Source organism: Amblyraja radiata, chromosome 37 (assembly GCF_010909765.2).
Source record: "Amblyraja radiata isolate CabotCenter1 chromosome 37, sAmbRad1.1.pri, whole genome shotgun sequence".
In the NCBI taxonomy this organism is placed as follows: Eukaryota; Metazoa; Chordata; class Chondrichthyes; order Rajiformes; family Rajidae; genus Amblyraja; species Amblyraja radiata.
The window spans coordinates 1,861,943-1,880,823 of NC_045992.1; the positions used below are offsets into that span (position 1 = coordinate 1,861,943).

Genomic DNA, 18,881 nt, shown 5'->3' on the forward strand with positions numbered 1-18,881 from the left:
CCTCCCTGCACACCAGGGGCAATTGCTATTATGGTGGCCAATTAACATACAAACTCGCACGTCTTTGAGATGTGGGATGAAACCGGAGCACCCAGAGGAATCCAACACGGTCACACAGAGAGAACGTACAAACTCTGTACAGACACAAAATGCTGGAGTAACTCAGCGGGTGAGGCAGCATCTCCAGAGATGCTGCCTCACCCGCTGAGTTACTCCAGCATTTGGTGTTTACATTCGATTTAAACCAGCATCTGCAGTTCTTTCTTACAAACTCTGTACAGACAGCATCCGAGGTCAGGATCGAGCCGCGGGCACTGGCACTGTGAGGCAGCAGGTCTACCCACTGCCCCACTCTGCCACTGTGTCATGCCAATGCTTCTACCCACTGCCCCACTCTGCCACTGTGTCATGCCAATGCTTCTACCCACTGCCCCTCTCTGCCACTGTGTCATGCCAATGCTTCTACCCACTGCCCCACTCTGCCACTGTGTCATGCCAATGCTTCTACCAGTTCCTTGTTCCCTAGTGCTGAAGATTTTAATGGCAGATCTCTGCAGTCAGTCATGACCCTATAAACCTTCCTACACAGAGACGAGGATGCTATCCACAGAGTCACAGCTGACACAATGTTAACAGCAAGGATCTAGGCAGGAGGCACGGCAGTACAGTTGCTGCCTCACAGCGCCACAGCAACTGCTGTCTGTACGGAGTTTGTACGTTCTTCCTGCGATTTTCTCTGCGAGCTATGATTTCCTCCCACCCTCCAAAGACGTACAGGTTTGTAGGTTAATTTGGCTTCAGTAAAACTGTACATTATCCCCAGTGTGTGTAGGATAGTGTTGGTGTATCAGGGATCGCTGGTCGGTGAGTTGAAGGGCCTGTTTCTGCGCTGTATCTCCAATCTAAACTAAAAGGACCTACTGGTCAAATATACCCCAAGGCAATCATCACAAAAGTAGCATTGGGAAGGTGAATGTTTATTAACTGCTGGCTTTTAAATAACTGATTCCGCGGAATTATACATTAAAAACACATTAAAATGAAAGAACTGACAATGATGAAAAACATGCACTTAATTTCCTTAACACAGGTATAATTGCAACTCTCTCGTGATAGCACAAATTGTTAACCTGTGGCCAAGATGAAGAAATGATGGTACAAAATTAGAGTGTAACAGCCCTCTGTTGATTAATTTAAATGTCATTTCTGAGCAGATTGTTGGCATTTGAATTATTCATTGTTGGTGCAGTCAGTCTGTGATTACTGTCCACTGTGCACAATTACGGTCACTAGTTTATTGGGTTTAAAAAGGATCCTGCTGATGTTGGAATTGGAGGCACTGGATGAAGTCCGGTTTCTATTCCATTCGAGCTGCCCTCTGGTCTTGAATGTGAAAAAACTGGGCATTTAACATTGGAAGTTACTGACGATATCATCTTTCAACAGAACCCACTTTCCCTTCTGGGTGAAACGCCAACTTCACTCGACGTGAGTCAGGACAAGGCATTTAGTTGTGGAGTTTATTGTTCCATCTTGCCTCCTGCACTGTAACTAAACTTCAAGAGTGAGTCAAAGGTAGACAAAAATGCTGGAGAAACTCAGTGGGTGCAGCAGCATCTATGGAGCGAGGGAAATAGGCAACGTTTCGGGCCGAAACCCTTGTTCTATTTGATCTTATTTGATTGTGCTCCTACACACTCGGGACAGTTTACATTTTTTTCCCCTGAGCCAATTAGCCTACAAACCTGTACGCCGTCAGAGTGTGGGAGGAAACCGGAGCACCCGGAGAAAACCCAGACGGTCACAGGGAAAACGTACAAACTCTGTACAGACAGCGCCCGCAGTCAGGATCGAACCAGGGTCTCTGGCACCGTAACGCAGCAACTCTACAGCTACTCCACTGTCAGCCTGACTCACGTAGTAGGAATTGTCCCCAACGTAGACTTGCTTCACAGGAAAGGGTTCTGCCGGGGTGGCTAAGCACTGCTTAGCTCATTGCAAAGCCAAACATCTCTTTAAACCACCAACCCTGACACACAAAACAATTGAAAAGTCAGCATGGTTTAATCTACCAGTTTTGAAGCATTTTGGATGCTGGCTGAAAGCTGTGTTTTTTTTTGTATTTAGCCTGATCTGCACTAGTCTGTTAATAAAACATTGTCTGACTCATAGGTTAATGCGTTCTTATCCCTCCTAGCTCTCAGTAGAGGGAAGAGGTTGCCTTCCATCACAGTGAGGAATATGGAGTCTCTGTGGTGGATGTTTATATTAAAATGTGTTTTGTGTGTTTTGTGTGTTCTGTTGCTTTTTATTTGTATGACTGTTTGGAATTTTTAAGAAAGGTGCAGATGCTGGAAAAATCGAAGGTAGATAAAAATGCTGGAGAAACTCAGCGGGTGAGGCAGCATCTATGGAGCGAAGGAATGGGTGACGTTTCGGGTCGAGACCCTTCTTCAGACTGATGTGGGGTGGGTGCGGGAAGAAGAAAGGAAGAGGCGGAGGCAGTTGGCTGTGGGAGAGCTGGGAAGGGGAGGGGAAGGAGGGAGAAAGCAGGGACTACCTGAAATTGGAGAAGTCAATTCCTCGCATGTTGCAAAACATACTTGGCTAATAATGTATTATTGTGGGTACACAAAATTGCTGGGGAAACTCAGCGGGTTTGTGATTATTGTGATTGTGATTGCATATATCCTGTGGTCGAGACAGTGATCAACAGCGGAATCTAACAGCAGGGTTGGGTTAGAAATATTTACAAGTGTCTGCAACTAATTCGCAAAGCACAGAATGAATCTCAGGGCAAAGAGGTAGGTGGAGTGATGTGGTCTCTAGCACAGCACAACTCAGTGGGTCAGGCAGCATCTATGGAGGGAAATGGACAGACAATGTTTCGGGCCACGACTCTTCTTCAGACTGATGGAGGAGAGGGGCAGAAAGCTGGAAAAAGGATATGGGGACAGGACAAAGCTTGGAGAGTGATAGGTGGAGACATGGGGAGGGGGTGATTGGTAGATGGGTGGAGTAAGTGACAAAGGCCAGAGGTCAAGGAGAGACAATAGACCAAAGCAGATAAGGGGATAAGGAGTGAAATGTAAAGCTGGAGGGGAGTACAGAGTATGGGTAGGAACAGTCGGGGTGGGGATAAAAGGAATAGATGGGATGCGGGGATGGGAGGACAGCATACAGTGGGGAAGATGGGTAGGGTGCCTGGTGGGGTGGGAGATTGTGGGACAGATGGGTGTACACTAGGAGGGGCCAGGGAAAGGGAGGGGCATGTTACACTTACTGGGACAACCCTCAATCAGCGTCCTTCAGATTCAACATGTGCCACAGATAACTGAGGCTTTACTGGAGTGGCAGCATGGTGGCGCAGCGGTAGAGTTGCTGCCTCACAGCGCCAGAGACTCGGGTTCGATCCTGACTACGGGTGCTGTCTGTGTGGAGTTTGTACGTTCTCCGCGTGGGTTTTTTCTGGGATCGCCGGTTTCCTCCCACACTCAAAAGATGTACAGGTTTGTAGGTTAATTGGCTTGGTATAATTGCAAATTAGTGTTAGTGTGCGGGGATCGCTGGTCGGCACGGACTCGGTGGGCCGAAGGGCCTGTTTCCACGCTGTATCTCCATACTAAACCATACTAAACTAAACTACTGGAGCCATCTACAGTGCCTTTCACATTTTATAGGTTAATAACTTGAAAGAAAACTCTGGCATCTAACTTTAGTTAATTAAAACACACAAATCTAGGACACTGCATCGAGAGCCAATGTCAAACCTGTCCTCAAAATGCTGTCCTCGAACTCAAGGGAAAACAAGCCACTTTATTAAATATGAATACTTTATCAACGCACTGAGGATTAGGTGCATCTATTCCCTAATTATCGGTAATTATACCAGAGAAATATTAATTTCCCTAGATTGAAAGCAGATCCCCGACGAGGACTGGAATATGGTAAATGATGCAGAAATGTCCAGAGTGTTTAATTGTCATTAGGAACTGGCACCAGGACAATAAAAATTTTATTAGCTCCAACTTAACAAGCCCATCAATGCAATAACACACAAATATTTAATATTTAATACATTAATAACTGTAGCACAAGATACCCGTTACAGTGTAATACCGCAGTGCACGTTGCAACCAAAGACGCAGTCTATCGAGCACTGTTGCTGAGGTCGTGGTAGGTTTATGGTTAGGTTTATTAATAACACATGTACCAAGGCACGGTGGTGCAGCGGTAGAGTTGCGGCCTCACAGCGTCATAGACCCGGGTTCGATCCTGACTACGGGTGCTGCCTGTACTGAGTTTGTACGTTCTCCCCGTGACTGCGTGGGTTTTCTCCAGTCTCCTCTCACACCCCAAAGATGCACAAGTATTTAGGTTAATTTGCTTTGGTAAAACGGTACATTATCCCTAGTGTGTGTTGGATAGTGTTAGTGTGCGGGGGTCGCTTGGTGGGCTGAAGGGCCTGTTTCCAAGTAGACGATATCAAACTCATATTTGGACATTCCTTTTGCAGAGAAACCCACAATTGTTCCTAGAATGTTGGTGTCTGCGGGTGAGGCAGCATCTATGGAGCGAAGGAAATAGGCAACGTTTCGTCCCGAAACGTTGCCTATTTCCTTCGCTCCATAGATGCTGCCTCACCCGCGGAGTTTCTCCAGCATTTTTGTCCACCATAGTTTTAATAGCTGCTTCCCTCAGTACATACATCAGAGAAAAATAGACAATACATTGTAGTTATTTCTTGTGAACAAGCAATTACTCACAGGTCAAATATGAGGTAGTGAAATCCTTCTTCTGATATGCTGTCATGAAGGCGTACTGAAAGAGAAAGTAAAATGTTAGGATCATCTTGGTTGATGACTACGTTTAAAAATAATAGAATGTGTCTGAGTGCAGTGTCATTCTGGTTCTCTTTGACCAAACTAGTTCAGAAAATGGAATGAAAACCAGTAATTTCCTGTGCAGGTTTTCCAACCCTTGAGAGCAAGGCTATATCGAGGACACATTTTCTTGAGTTTATTATAGTCCCGTGTACTGAGGTACAGTGAAAAGCTTTTAGTTGCGTGCTATGCAATCAGGCTAAAGACAATATATGATTACAAATCAAACCGTTCACAGTGCATATGGACAGTGTCCCAAACATCAGAAACCTCCCCTATTTCAGCTATTCACTGACCTAGGGATGTGCCTTTATTTACCCTCTGTAGCTCACAAGCATCGCCATCACCCAAACATGGATTAGTTTAGTTTAGAGATGCAGCGCGGAAACAGGCCCTTCGGCCCACCGGGTCCGTGTCGACCAGCGATCCCTGCACATTAACACTTTCCTACACACACTGGGGACAATTTTTCATTTACCAAGCCAATTAACCTACAAACCTGTATGTCTTTGGAGTGTGGGAGGAAAGCGAAGGTCTCAGAGAAACCCCACGCAGGTCACGGGGAGAATGTACAAACTCTGTGCAGACAGCACCCGTAGTTGGGATCGAACCCGGTCTCCGGCCCTGCAATAGCTGTAAGGCAGCAACTCTACCGCTGCACCACTGTGACCGTCCTTGCTACCTGCAATCTGGCTGTGGGAGCTTACTGTAAGCAAAGTTCATAAGAACGTTCGTGAGATCATAATGACATCTTGTTGGATGTGAAGGAGCAGTGTAAACAAAACTCCTTTTCTCTGCCGCCAACATCAAGAAAAAATAGATACGCAAGGAACTGCAGGCGCTGGAATCTTGAGCAAAACACAAAGTGCCGGAGGAACTCAGCGGGTCAGGCAGCATCTGTGGGGGGAAATGGACAGGTGACGTTTCGGGCTGGGACCCTTCTTCAGATGTGAAATGTCGTCTGTCCATTTTCTCTGCACAGATGTTGCCTGACCCGCTGAGTTCCTCCGACACTTTACATTTGGATTAAGAACAATTATGTGGACACATGTTTTGGGGGTTAGTAATAGATAAGCTTGCAGTTACTGCAAACTCTAACAGACCTTAACTGAGTCAAACTGCATTTGGCCAATGGAAAAATAGTTTCCCAATCCATAACCCACAAATCAGAGATAATTTCAGAGACAGAGATCTTTCCATCTGATAATTATGGAGATTATGCGTTGGTACCTCAGGCACTTTCTACTTCATGGTGATTTCACAGAGAGCATAAACGAGTTACATCTGCAGAATCATTCGACAGAGGATCAAAGGGACATTTCTTTCAGTTCTGCTTCCAAGGGAGCCTCAACACATGTAGTGAGTTGGAGATTTACCTGCACCATCAGGTGGGCAATGTTTTATTGCAAGTACAACATGACAGGTACATGGATAGTGTAGGAAGGAAGTACAGGTGCTGTTTACAATGAAGATAGACACAAAATGCTGGAGAAACTCAGCGGGTGAGGCAGCATCTATGAAGCGAAGGAATAGGTGATGTTTCGGGTCGAGGCCCTTCTTCAGACTGATGTGGGGGTGGGGGGGGGGGGGTCGGGAAGAAGAAAGGAAGAGGCGGAGACAGTGGGCTGTGGGAGAGCTGAGAAGGGGAGGGGAAGGAGGGACTACCTGAAATTGGAGAAGTCAATGTTCATACCGCTGGTGTGTAAAGTACCCAAGTGGAATATGAGGTGCTGCCTAATTCCTCCAATTAGGAATGGGTCAGGTTTAGAGGGATATGGTCAAATGCAGGCAGGTGGGACAAGTGTAGATGGTCACTGTTGGCAAGTTGGGCCGTAGGGTCTGCTTCCACGCTGTATCACTCTGCGAAATATCAAACCAAAAACCATGAAGAAGACAAATAGAAAGCATCTACATGAGGTTCTGCCTCAAGAAAGTGGCATCTATCATCAAGATACCCTAACATCCAGGCCATTCCCTCTTCCCACGGCATCCAGCAGGAGATACAGAAGCCTGAAGTCCCACCTCACCAGGCTCAGGAACAGCTACTTTCATATCAGCCTGAAGAAGGGTCTCGACCTGAAACATCACCCATTGCTTCTCTCCAGAGATGCTGCTTGCCCCGCTGAGCTACTCCAGCATTTTGTGTCTACTTTCCTACAACTATCAGGTTCACATAACCCTTATCCCACCTTAACAACTGAACACTACAGGACCAACTCTTGCACCACTTCATACTTATTCTTCCATTAATACCTTTTTTTCTAATCTAGTATTCTTTTAGAATTTTTATGTGTAATTATGTATCATTTATGTATCATTTGTTTTTGTGCGTTGTCTGAGTCGATGTGTTTGTGATGCTGCGATAAGCAACATTGTTTACCGTAACTGTGCCTGACGTTAATCCCTTTATCATGTATCTGTCCACTGTGGACGGCTCGACTGTAATCATGTACAGTCTTTCCGCTGACTGGATAGCACGCAACAAAAAACCTTTTCACTGTTCGTTGTTACAGGTGACAAATTAAACTAAATCTAGATTTTTACACCTCTATAAGATCACCCCTCAGACTCCTGCCCGCCAAGGAATAAAGTTCTCACTTGCCCAACCTCTTCCTGCAGCCAAGGCCATTAAGCCCTTAATACACCTTGTTAAACCTCTCTGAAGACAGTGAAAATCAGGAAGCCATGGGTTTATGGAGAGAGGAAGGAGTTTTAAAGAGTTGAGGTGTATGATTGGTTTCCGCATCAACAGCTCTGCTTCCTGAGAAGATTACGGAGATTCGGTATGACAAAGAGGATTCTCTTGAACTTCTACAGGTGCACAGTAGAGAGCATTCTGACTGGTTGCATCGTGGCCTGGTTTGGCCAGGAGCGGAAAAGACTGCAAAATGTTGTGACCACTGGCCAGTCCATCACCGGCTCTGACCTCCACACCATCGAAGGGATTTATCGGAGTCGCTGCCTCAAAAAGACAGCCAGCATCATCAGAGACCCACACCACCCTGGCCACACACTCATCTCTCCATTGCCATCAGGAAGAAGGTACAGGAGCCTGAAAACTGTAACGACCAGGTTCAGGAACAGCTTCTTCCCTACAGCCATCAGGCTATTAAACACGACAAACTCAAATAAGCTCTGAGCTACATCAGACTATTATTATTATTATTATTATTATTATTATTATCAATATTATTATTATTATCAATATTATTATTATTATCAATATTATTGTATTATAAGTACACACGCACATATATATATGTATATATGTGTGTGCGTGTGTGTACTTGCGGGTATGTGTATATATACACACTGAACTTTTTTTTCTCTCTCATTTATTATATTGTTTACACTGTACTTTGATAACATATTGTGTTATGCTGCTACAAGTAAGAATTTCATTGTTCTATCTGGGACATATGACAATAAAACACTCTTGACTCATGACTCTTGACTTGCCTGCATTTGGCCCATATCTCTCTAAACCTGTCCAAACCGTGTGCCTGTCCAAAAATCCATTAAATAGGCCATAGGTTTAAGGTGAGAGGGGCAAGATTTAATAGGAACCTGAGGGGCAACCTTTTCACTCAGAGTGTGGTGGGTGTACGGAATGAGCTGCCAGAGGAGGTAGTTGAGGCAGGTACTCCAGCACTCTGCGTGAGGGACTTCCCTGGGCAAGAGGGGAATGCAGTAAAGTCGACGGCAAGCCCTGGTGCGTTGAGGGTTAACACTCATCTCCGGCAAACGGTGGATGCTCGCCGTTGCCACGGCAACAGGCGAACGGCTTGTGGAGTCGAGCATCACCTGTAGTTCTCGGCTTTGCAGCAAGCGATGGGCCAATACTGTTGAGCTCTGGGATGGGGGGGGGGGGGGGGGGGGGAGGCAGAGACCTGCCAGTATTTGGAGTCAGCACGTACCTCCGCACTGCACACCAGCCCGCTATCTGGATTCAAATCAATATCTCTCCCTGTTCCCGCAGTGCAAGGTCTCAGCAGCCCAAGAAAATCACAAACAACTGAAGATCAAAATTGAGGCACAGCTTGCAGTCTGCGCCTCAATTTCTGCATAAAACTGGTCACAGTCAGAACTGTGCAGCAGGTTACAGAGTACATGAAGAGGAGGTCTACACTTAGGTTGGGATCGGTTAATGAAATCGTTAGGCAAAACCTTTATCTTTTAATTGAACGAGTTTCCAGATTCTCCACTTCTTGGCATCGGTGCTATACTGCAGTAGAGTGAATACAAAAGCCAACCTGTCCCTGGCACCTGTACTGCTCCTCCATCACCCGGGAGTCAAGTGTGTTTTATTGTTGTATGTACTGTAAATCCAACAGAACATTGCAATACCTACTTGCTGTAGTTTAACAAACCTATCAATGCAATAACGCACAAATAACATACAATAATCAATACGCTGGTGGAGCTGCTGTAGAGACCAGAGACTCAGGTTCAATCCTGACCTCGGGGGCTGTTTGTGTGGAGTTTGCACGTTCTCCCTGTGGCTGCGTAGTTTCCTCTGGGTGCTCCGGTTTCCTCCCACATCCCAAAGCCGCCAGTTTTGTAAATTGTCCCTCGTGTGCGGGGAGTGGGTGAGAAAGCAGAATAACATAGACTAGTGTGAACAGGTGATGGATGGCCAGCATGGACTTAGTGGGCTGAAGGGCCTATTTCCACGCTACACATCTGAACTAACCTTTGGTAGTTTGAAGTAAAAACAGAAAATTCTGACAACATTCAGAAGTCAGGCAGCATCTTTGGAGAGACAAACAGTTAATGTGCCATATCAAAGACTCTCTGTTAGAAATGCTGCCTATACGCATAATGTTTTAAAGGTTTTTGACCAAGAATTCAGAAATAGTTTGCAGAAAAGTAAAAATCCCCAATACATTCTTTACTCATATTGTAATTGGATTTCTGAACCTCTGATTATCCAAATTATATTTTAATAGAACTTTGACATTTAAGTTATTAACTACTTGTTTTAGCTCTGGGGAAAGGCAAAAGAAGAAGTATCTTTATTAGTGAATCATTTATTGAGTATTGCTGGTGAAGACAGCATGTACCGCACATCCCGAATTGGCTTTGCATTAGATGGTGGAGGGGCCTGACCTCTTCAATAACTCTCTTATGCACGGCTGCCCAGCCAGCAGCTGTCTGTCTTTTCATCTTTTTATTTTTTATTTTAGTTAGTTAAGTGTTTTGTTTGGAGGTCTAGACTTTTTATGTGGGGGGTGGGGAGGGGGAAACTACCTTTCAGGGTCCCTATCTGGTCGGAGAGGCAGCTTTTCTCCGGGCAGCACCTTCGACCCGTCCTCGCGGCCTACCAGCGGGCCTGGAGCGGCGTTTCCTGTCGGGGACCGCCCAGAACCTCGGCTTCGGCGGCGGCACAGCGCTGGAGCGCTATCGCGGAGCGGGCGATGCCTTGCCCGGATCGCCGCGCTGGAGCTCCGGTGAGCTGAAGATCGCTGAGGAAAACATCACAGAGCTGCGGGACTGTGGAGCGACCAGCTGCGGGTGGCGGCGCTGAACTTTACACAGGGAGCCTGGGATCTCTAGATGAAATCGCCAGTTGTGGAACTCCAACCGGCGCGGCCTTGTTGGCTTTGGAAGCCGCGGCCTCCAGTACAGAAGCGGCCGTTCCAGGGTTCCCAGGCCGCTGAGAGGACTCTCCCGACGCCGGAGCAACATCACCCGGCGAGAACGGCCTGGAACATCGGGCCTCCGTAGAGGCAACTGTGGAGGCCTCAATAGGCCCGACTATGGGTGAACTGGGGACTGGACTTTGTGCCTTCCCTCATAATGAGAACCATTGCGGGGGGATGTTCTTTATGTTTAAAACTCTTATTAATGTTATGTCTGTATTCCTTCTTTATGTGCTGCAAAATGGCAAGAAGCATTTCACTTCACTACACCTAGGTGTATGTGAATGTGACCAATAAAATACCTTTGATACCTTTGATCTGTTGCATTAATAGTTCAATTGTTAAGGCCTTGGACACGCTAGACTGCAGGAAACATGTTCCCGATGTTGGGGGAGTCCAGAACCAGGGGCCACAGTTTAAGAATAAGGAGTAAGCCATTTAGAACGGAGACGAGGAAACACGTTTTCTCACAGAGAGTGGTGAGTCTGTGGAATTCTCTGGCTCAGAGGGCGGTGGAGGCCGGTTCTCTGGATGCTTTCAAGAGAGAGCTAGATAGGGCTCTTAAAAATAGCAGAGTCAGGGGATATGGGGAGAAGGCAGGAACAGGGTACTGATTGGGGATGATCAGCCATGATCACGTTGAATGGCGGTGCTGGCTCGAAGGGCAATATGGCCTCCTCCTGCACCTATTTTCTATGTTTCTATGTTTCTATGAACTGTGGACTGGCTTTGGCAGCATGAAGGACACTGGATTTGTTTTGCACTGGTTATTGGATTATTAATTTATTATTATTTTTATTTATTATATATTATCTGTATGTATTGTGTTACAGGCCTGTTATGCTGCTGTCAGTTAAATGCTCTCAGCTGTACTGCTCAGGTGAATATAGTTCCAACATCAGTGAGAGGTGTTATTGCACTTTCTCATCCACTCCTTACACACTAGGGGCAATTTGCAGAGGGTAATTAACCTGCAGACCTGCATGTTGCTGAGATGTGGGAGGAAACAACAACGTCGCAGGGACAACGTGCAGACTCCACATAGACAGCACCGAGGTCAGGTGAGGCAGTGGCTCTACCCGCTGCACCACCGTGCCTATTTCTGGGAGTATTTTTCTGTCTTGGTCCATGAATTTGTTATTCTTTTCATCTCTGTAACAAATTCTCTTTTCTCTCCAGAAGGCCCTCACTAATCTCATCTTTTTATCACAGCAATGAAAGCTCAGCGCCTATTTTTACATTTTTCTCATAATTTATTTCTCTACTTAATACAATGTAATACAACCTTTAATTTCTGCTAAATCCATGATTCCACCACTCTTTGCCTGTTGTGCCGTTGTACTTATATGTTGCTAATCATTGGAACATAGACTGTGTAGGAAAGAACTGTAGATGCTGGTTTAAATTGAAGTTAGACACAAAGTGCTGGAGTAACTCAGCGGGACATGCAGCATCTCTGGAGAGAGGGAATGGGTGACGTTCAGAAGTTCAGAACTTCAAACATGGAACATCACCCATTCCTTCTCTCCTTCTTGCCTGTCCCGTCAAGTTAAGGGCCTGTCCCACTATACGAGTTCATTCCAAGAGCTCTCCCGAGTTTAAAAAAAAATCAAACTCGTGGTAAGCACGTAGAATGTACGTAGCGGGTACGTCGGAGCTCGGGACGTCTCTTAGCGGCTCGTAACGCTAACGGCAGGTACTCGGGAACGCGGTAATCTCGTGAAGACTCGTGAAGATTTTTCAACACGTTGAAAAATGTCCACGAGAGCCCCGAGTACCTACGAGCGGCCATTACCGTAAATCTCCGAGTTCGAATCAGGGGAAACTCGGGAGAGCTCTTGAATTAGCTCGTACAATGGGACAGCCCCATTACTCCAGCACTCTGTGTCTATCTTCGGTGTAGACCAGCAACTGCAGTTCCTTCCTACACAGGCTATCTTTAGTGATGTTAATGGAGAGGTAAAGAGGGCAGGATACTGGACATAGCTTTCCAGTTCTTCTTCAAGATAGTGCATTGAGATCTCCTGATTTACCCAAGGGAAGAGAGTAGGCCTTAACATCTCACACAAGGTACAACACTTGCGGTGGACTGTCAACTTTATTTTGTTCTCAAACGTCTGCAGTGGGATTTGAACCGCTACCTACTGATCCGAGATCAATAGATCCATCCACTGAGCCACAGCTGACACTATCTTAGCCAGCATTTTGTAATGGCCAAATACCACCCCCCACCCACTGTGGGATTTGAACTTGTACCATCATATGATTAAACCAGACCTCTGGATTATAAATCACATAATCACTGTGACTCTGTATCCACTGAAGATTAAACCTGCCTCTCTTTCCCATTATCATGGAAATCCTAACACAGTTTTCATCCTGGAAGAGATTTAATGAAACCACTGTGGAAATGTTACACAGGACTCGTTGCCTGAAAGGTTATGATGCTTTTTACCTTTGTTTTTTCTGCTTGCTAAGCCACCGTTATCTTGTGTTCTTGAGCAATCATATCCATAAAACAAAAGAAAGTCTTGCATTTATTCTGCATCTTTAATTACCGCAGCATGGGCCTATTGGTTTACAATTAGTGGAATAGTTTGTAGCACAGTTTTGCCGTGCCTAATCCCTGCTCCATTTCTCATGTCTTTAACTTGCTAAATTGGATGGTAACAATGGGATAATAGGTACAGCGGCTGATGAGGGAAGACTGGTCCTACAATGGACTACATCTCTGGAGCACCTCGCTGGATCATATCCGGCACTACCATACATGTTGAACCTTCTGAACCTTCTGAATGTTGTAGTCGGCAGGGCAGTACTTTGCATATCGCCAACTTGGACAATTTTACATTTTTATCAAGCCAATTAAACAAACCAATTAACCTACAAACCTGTACGTCTTTGGAGTGTGGGGGGGAAACCGAAGTTCTCGGAGAAACCCCACGCAGATCACGGGGAGAACGTTCAAACTCCACACAGACAGCACCTGTAGTCGGGATTGGACCCGGGTCTCTGGTGCTGCATTTTGCTGTAAGGCAGCTACTCTACCGCTGCGCCACCGTGCATTTGTGTTTTTCTTACTGCGTTTTGATACTTGCACTAAATGTTGTGCCCTTTATCTGCACACTGTGGACGGCTTGATTGTCATCTTTTCTTTGACTGGATGGCGCGCGGCGGGAGGGGAACAATGCCGATAGATGAGGAAAAACGTTTCCACCCAGAGAGTTGTGAATCTGTGGAATTCTCTGCCACAGAAGAGAGAGTTAGATTTAGCTCTTTGGGCTAATTGAATCAAGGGATATGAGGAGAAAGCAGGAACAGGGTACTGATTTTGGATATGATCAGCCATGATCATATTGAATGGCAGTGTTGGCTCGAAGGGCCGAATGGTCTACTCCTGCACCTATGTTTCTATGTTTCTGTGCTGGTGTGTACATTTAGGTTCTGCATCTAATCAAACTTGTTCACACCAGTTGAGACTGGCAGCTCCTTCTCTGCACGGAATTGTCTCATGGGAGATGCCTCCGGTGGTAGTTGCAACCAATTATCTCCTCAAACAAGCCTGTACTGGTTGTCTCCTGTTCTGCCTGGGTCAGCAAGACATATTTGAAAGTCAGGGCAGTACTTGACTGGAGACCCAGATCAGCATCAATGGTTTGGGTGGATTAGCTACCATGGGGCTACAGGGAGAGTCATAGAGTCATACAGCATGGAAAAAGGCTCTTTGGCCCAACTTGCCCACACCGGCCAACATGTCCCATCTACACTAGTCTTATCAGTCCGCTGCACCTGTCATTTTCACCCGGGAAAAAGTTTCTGACTGTCTATCACTCTGTGCTTCCATTAATTATAGAGAATGCAATCACATAGATCATCGAAAGTGGCATCACATGTAGATAAGGTGGTCAACAAGGCTTTTGGCACACTGGCCTTCATCAGTCAAAGTATTGAGTATAGAAGTTGGGAGGACAAAATGTGTAGGAAAGAACTAAATAAAAGGTAGACACAAAATGCTGGAGTAACTCAGCGGGACAGGCAGCATCTCTGGAGAGAAGAAATGGGTGACGTTTCAGGTGACGACCCCTTCTCTCTCCGGAGATGTTGCATGTCCCACGGAGTTACTCCAGCATTCTGTGTTTACCTTGGGTGTAAACCAGCATCTGCAGTTCCATCCGACGCATTTACCAAATGAGTCATGTACATGCAGGTGAGTGTTGGTCTTGGCATCATGTTGGGCACAGACATTGTGGGCTGAAGGGTCTGTCCTTGTGCAGTGTTGTTCTATATTCTACAGTCTCCTATGAGGTAAGCAACAATGCATGTGAGTTATTGGGTGCGTCACCAATGCAGCTGGTGAGTTGACCATGCTGAGGGGTCCCCCTGGAGTGCTGCTCTTGTTTAGCACTCTCTGCTCTCCACACCCCATCCCTCTGTAAACACTGCAATCACAGCTAATTTTAGTCCGCAAGGCTGTAATTCTCACATTAAATACAGTGTGTGTTCAGTCTGCGGTTTTCCTGCAAGCAGAGAAGGTGGTAGTTGGGAGTGTGAGGAGTCTCGACTGACCTCACAGTAATGGGCCTGTCCCACTTAGGTGATTTTTAGGCAACTACAGGCGACTGCAGCAAATTTTTCAACGTGTTCAAAGATTTTCGGCGACAGTGGTGACAATTTTTGCTGTCGTAGATTGTTGTAGGTTGTCGTAGGTGTCGTAGGTGAATTCCATTAAAACTAGTCCCTGGCAGTCGCCTAAAGAGTCGCCTAACTGGGACAGGATCTTAAGGGAGAGAGAAAGCCCAGTGGATCGAGCCTTTTGCCTCTTCCTTCATTGACGTGAAGGACCGGGTCGCGTTCGTGAACCAAAACGTCACCTATCCATGTTCTCCAGAGTTGCTGCCTGACTCGCTGAGTTACTCCAGCATTCTGTGTCGTTTAGTGTAATCCAGCTTCTGCTGCTCTTTATTTCTATATTCTACTAGGAGGCCGGTGGGCCCCTTGGGTCCCGTTCCACTAAACTGCGCTTGCGCGGCGACTGACCCGCACTGCGCAGCGCGCGCCTGCCGCATTCTAAAAGTTGTGCCGTTAACGGCGGAAATTAAGTTAAAGTTAATAAAGTGAATAGAGGACCCATAGAGGCGTTTGTACAATAGAAATAAACTTATGAAGAAAGACTGGATAGACTCGGCTTGAACTCGCTAGAATTTAGAAGATTGACGGGGGATCTTATAGAAACTTACAAAATTCTTAAGGGGTTGGACAGGCTAGATGCAGGAAGATTGTTACCGATGTTGGGGAAGTCCAGAACTAGGGGCCACAGTTTAAGGATAAGGGGGAAATCTTTTAGGAAAACATTTTTCACACAGAGAGTGGTGAATCTGTGGAATTCTCTGCCACAGAAGGTAGTTGAGGCCAGTTCATTGGCTATATTTAAGAGGGAGTTAGATGTGGCCCTTGTGGCTAAAGGGATCAGGAGGTATGGAGAGAAGGCAGGTACAGGATACTGAGTTGGATGATCAGCCATGATCATATTGAATGGCGGTGCAGGCTCGAAGGGCCGAATGACCTACTCCTGCACCTATTGTCTATGTTTCTATGTTTCTATGTACCCGTGAAGCCTGTTGTGAGGCCAGGTAAGTACACGCGAACAAAGAAAATGGCGATGTGAAATCGGCAAAGGCCCCAACTGTGCACGCGAAGATACTGGGCCCACTGCGCACGCGTGGGGAGACGGCGTCATTTCTTGCGTCACTGCCGCATCACCAGCGCCATTTTCAATTGTGACATGGCTGACGGACATCCCCCAACTGCGCAGGCGCGGCCGGCAAGTGGGGGCGCCGTTTTAAGCGAATTTAATGTAAATAACTTGAATATGATCGTGGGTGATCATTCAATGTGATCATGGGTGATCATTCAGAATCAGTACCCCGTTCCTGCTTTTTCCCTATATCCCTTGATTCCGTTAGCCCCAAGAGATAAATCTAACTCTCTCTTGAATACAGCAGAACACAACATCAGAATTAAATGGATCAAACAACATATGATCTACGGAAGAAACTATAGGTTACAGCCGACACATCAGGCTTGTGAACACCGCACAACCTCAGCAACTAAACACTTTTACAGCCTCTCTGGTTTCACTGAGGACTTCGGTTTTGGCCCTATTATTATTGTTATTAATTAGTTTGTGGGCCCGTTAAGCTGATGCAAGATAGAATCTCATTGTTCTATTCTTGGTACATTTGACCATAAATATGACTCTTGACATGGCTACATCCGGAATCTTGTAAGAATTGCTGAAGTAGGTTCTCCGATTCCCTGACTCACTGTGTGAGCACCAGTGGGATTAATTTTGCTTCTGGTGTGACAATAGATGTGACATGAAGGACCATGAAAACAACCGACTCCCTCATAGTTCACATGCAACCCCTGGTGTACTGTACGGACTTTACTGAAGCTGCTATTTACACTATCTGGGCCCCGGCCAATTCTTCAGGAAATAACATCAACAGTTCAGGAGACAGCTGCAAGTTGACTTCTGACCCCCAATCACACTGGGGACATTTATCACAGAAGCGGCTCAAGGTTGGAAGTGATTAAAGTGAAAGGATTGAACGATGTGGATGGATGTTTAAAATGTGAAAGCATCCTCTACTTCCGCAATGTTTCAAAATTGAACCGACATTTTCTTGAGGGTTTCCTTCTGTATTTCATCCCAGTGGAGAGGTCTGAAATGTTGGGCGGCACAGTGGTGCAGCGGTAGAGTAGAATGTAATGTTACAACTGTAGAGAAAGTGGAAAAACAAATGCACAATGGCCGCTTTGAGGTAGATTGTAAGTTTGGGAAATTAATTCTGAGCAAGTTTGTAAGTTTGCAACCTCGCAAACAAAAGCTTTTCATTGTACATCGGCACACGTGCGCTAACAAACTAAAAATAACGTTTGGTTTAAGAATCTGATACCAGTGGCGAAAGTAGCTGTTCTTGAATCTGGTGGTGATGCGTTTCAGCTTTAGTATTTTCTGCCTGATGGGAGAAGGGAGAAGAGGGAATGACTGGGGAGGAATTGAATGGGAAGACGAGAATCTGGTCTGCAGCGACTGGGAGGTGAATACGGCGACTGTGGTTCCCACAAGTCAGGGAAAATATCACTTGGTGAAGCATCCGGATTTCTGAACGGAGGAAGAGTATTATATAAGCGTGAGTCATTAGAAAATACAAGTGGGTGACGAACTGATCTCTGTTTATCATCTCACTCAACAGGCTGTGCCTCTGACAGAGCAACACTCAGTATAGCAGTAGACAAGCAGTGGGCAATCAGTGAACAACTGGTGGACATTCAGTGGACATTCAGTGGACATTCAGTGGACAATCGGTGGACAAGTGGTGGACAATCAGTGGACACGTGGTGGACATTCAGTGGACAATCAGTGGACAAGCAGTGGACAAGCAGTGGACAAGCAGTGGACAATCAGTGGACATTCAGTGGACATTCAGTGGACATTCAGTGGACAAGCAGTGGACATTCAGTGGACAAGCAGTGGACAAGCAGTGGACATTCAGTGGACATTCAGTGGACAAGCAGTGGACATTCAGTGGACATTCAGTGGACAAGCAGTGGACATTCAGTGGACAAGCAGTGGACAAGCAGTGGACAATCAGTGGACAAGCAGTGGACAAGCAGTGGACAAGCAGTGGACAAGCAGTGGACATTCAGTGGACATTCAGTGGACAAGCAGTGGACAAGCAGTGGACAATCAGTGGACAATCAGTGGACAAGCAGTGGACAAGCAGTGGACAAGCAGTGGACAATCAGTGGACATTCAGTGGACAAGCAGTGGACATTCAGTGGACAAGCAGTGGACAAGCAGTGGACAATCAGTGGACAAGCAGTGGACAAGCAGTGGACATTCAGTGGACAAGCGGTGGACATTCAGTGGACAAGCAGTGGACAAGCAGTGGACAAGCAGTGGACAATCAGTGGACATTCAGTGGACAAGCAGTGGACATTCAGTGGACAAGCAGTGGACAAGCAGTGGACATTCAGTGGACAAGCAGTGGACAATCAGTGGACAATCAGTGGACAAGCAGTGGACAATCAGTGGACATTCAGTGGACAATCAGTGGACAAGCAGTGGACATTCAGTGGACAATCAGTGGACAATCAGTGGACATTCAGTGGACATTCAGTGGACAAGCAGTGGACATTCAGTGGACAAGCAGTGGACATTCAGTGGACAAGCAGTGGACAAGCAGTGGACAATCAGTGGACAAGCAGTGGACATTCAGTGGACAATCAGTGGACATTCAGTGGACATTCAGTGGACAATCAGTGGACATTCAGTGGACAATCAGTGGAC

General features: G+C 46.2%; 1 protein-coding gene across 8 annotated transcripts in view; it reads right to left on the bottom strand.

Moving 5' to 3' along the window:
* Positions 1-18,881, bottom strand: part of camk2g (calcium/calmodulin dependent protein kinase II gamma) — a 240,638-nt gene that overhangs the window by 114,081 nt on the left and 107,676 nt on the right. For all 8 annotated transcript variants that reach the window (XM_033012695.1, XM_033012694.1, XM_033012702.1 and 5 more), the window contains exon 4: positions 4,767-4,821. In XM_033012695.1, the coding sequence (XP_032868586.1) occupies positions 4,767-4,821 (55 nt within the window). The remainder of the gene's footprint in view (positions 1-4,766; positions 4,822-18,881) is intronic.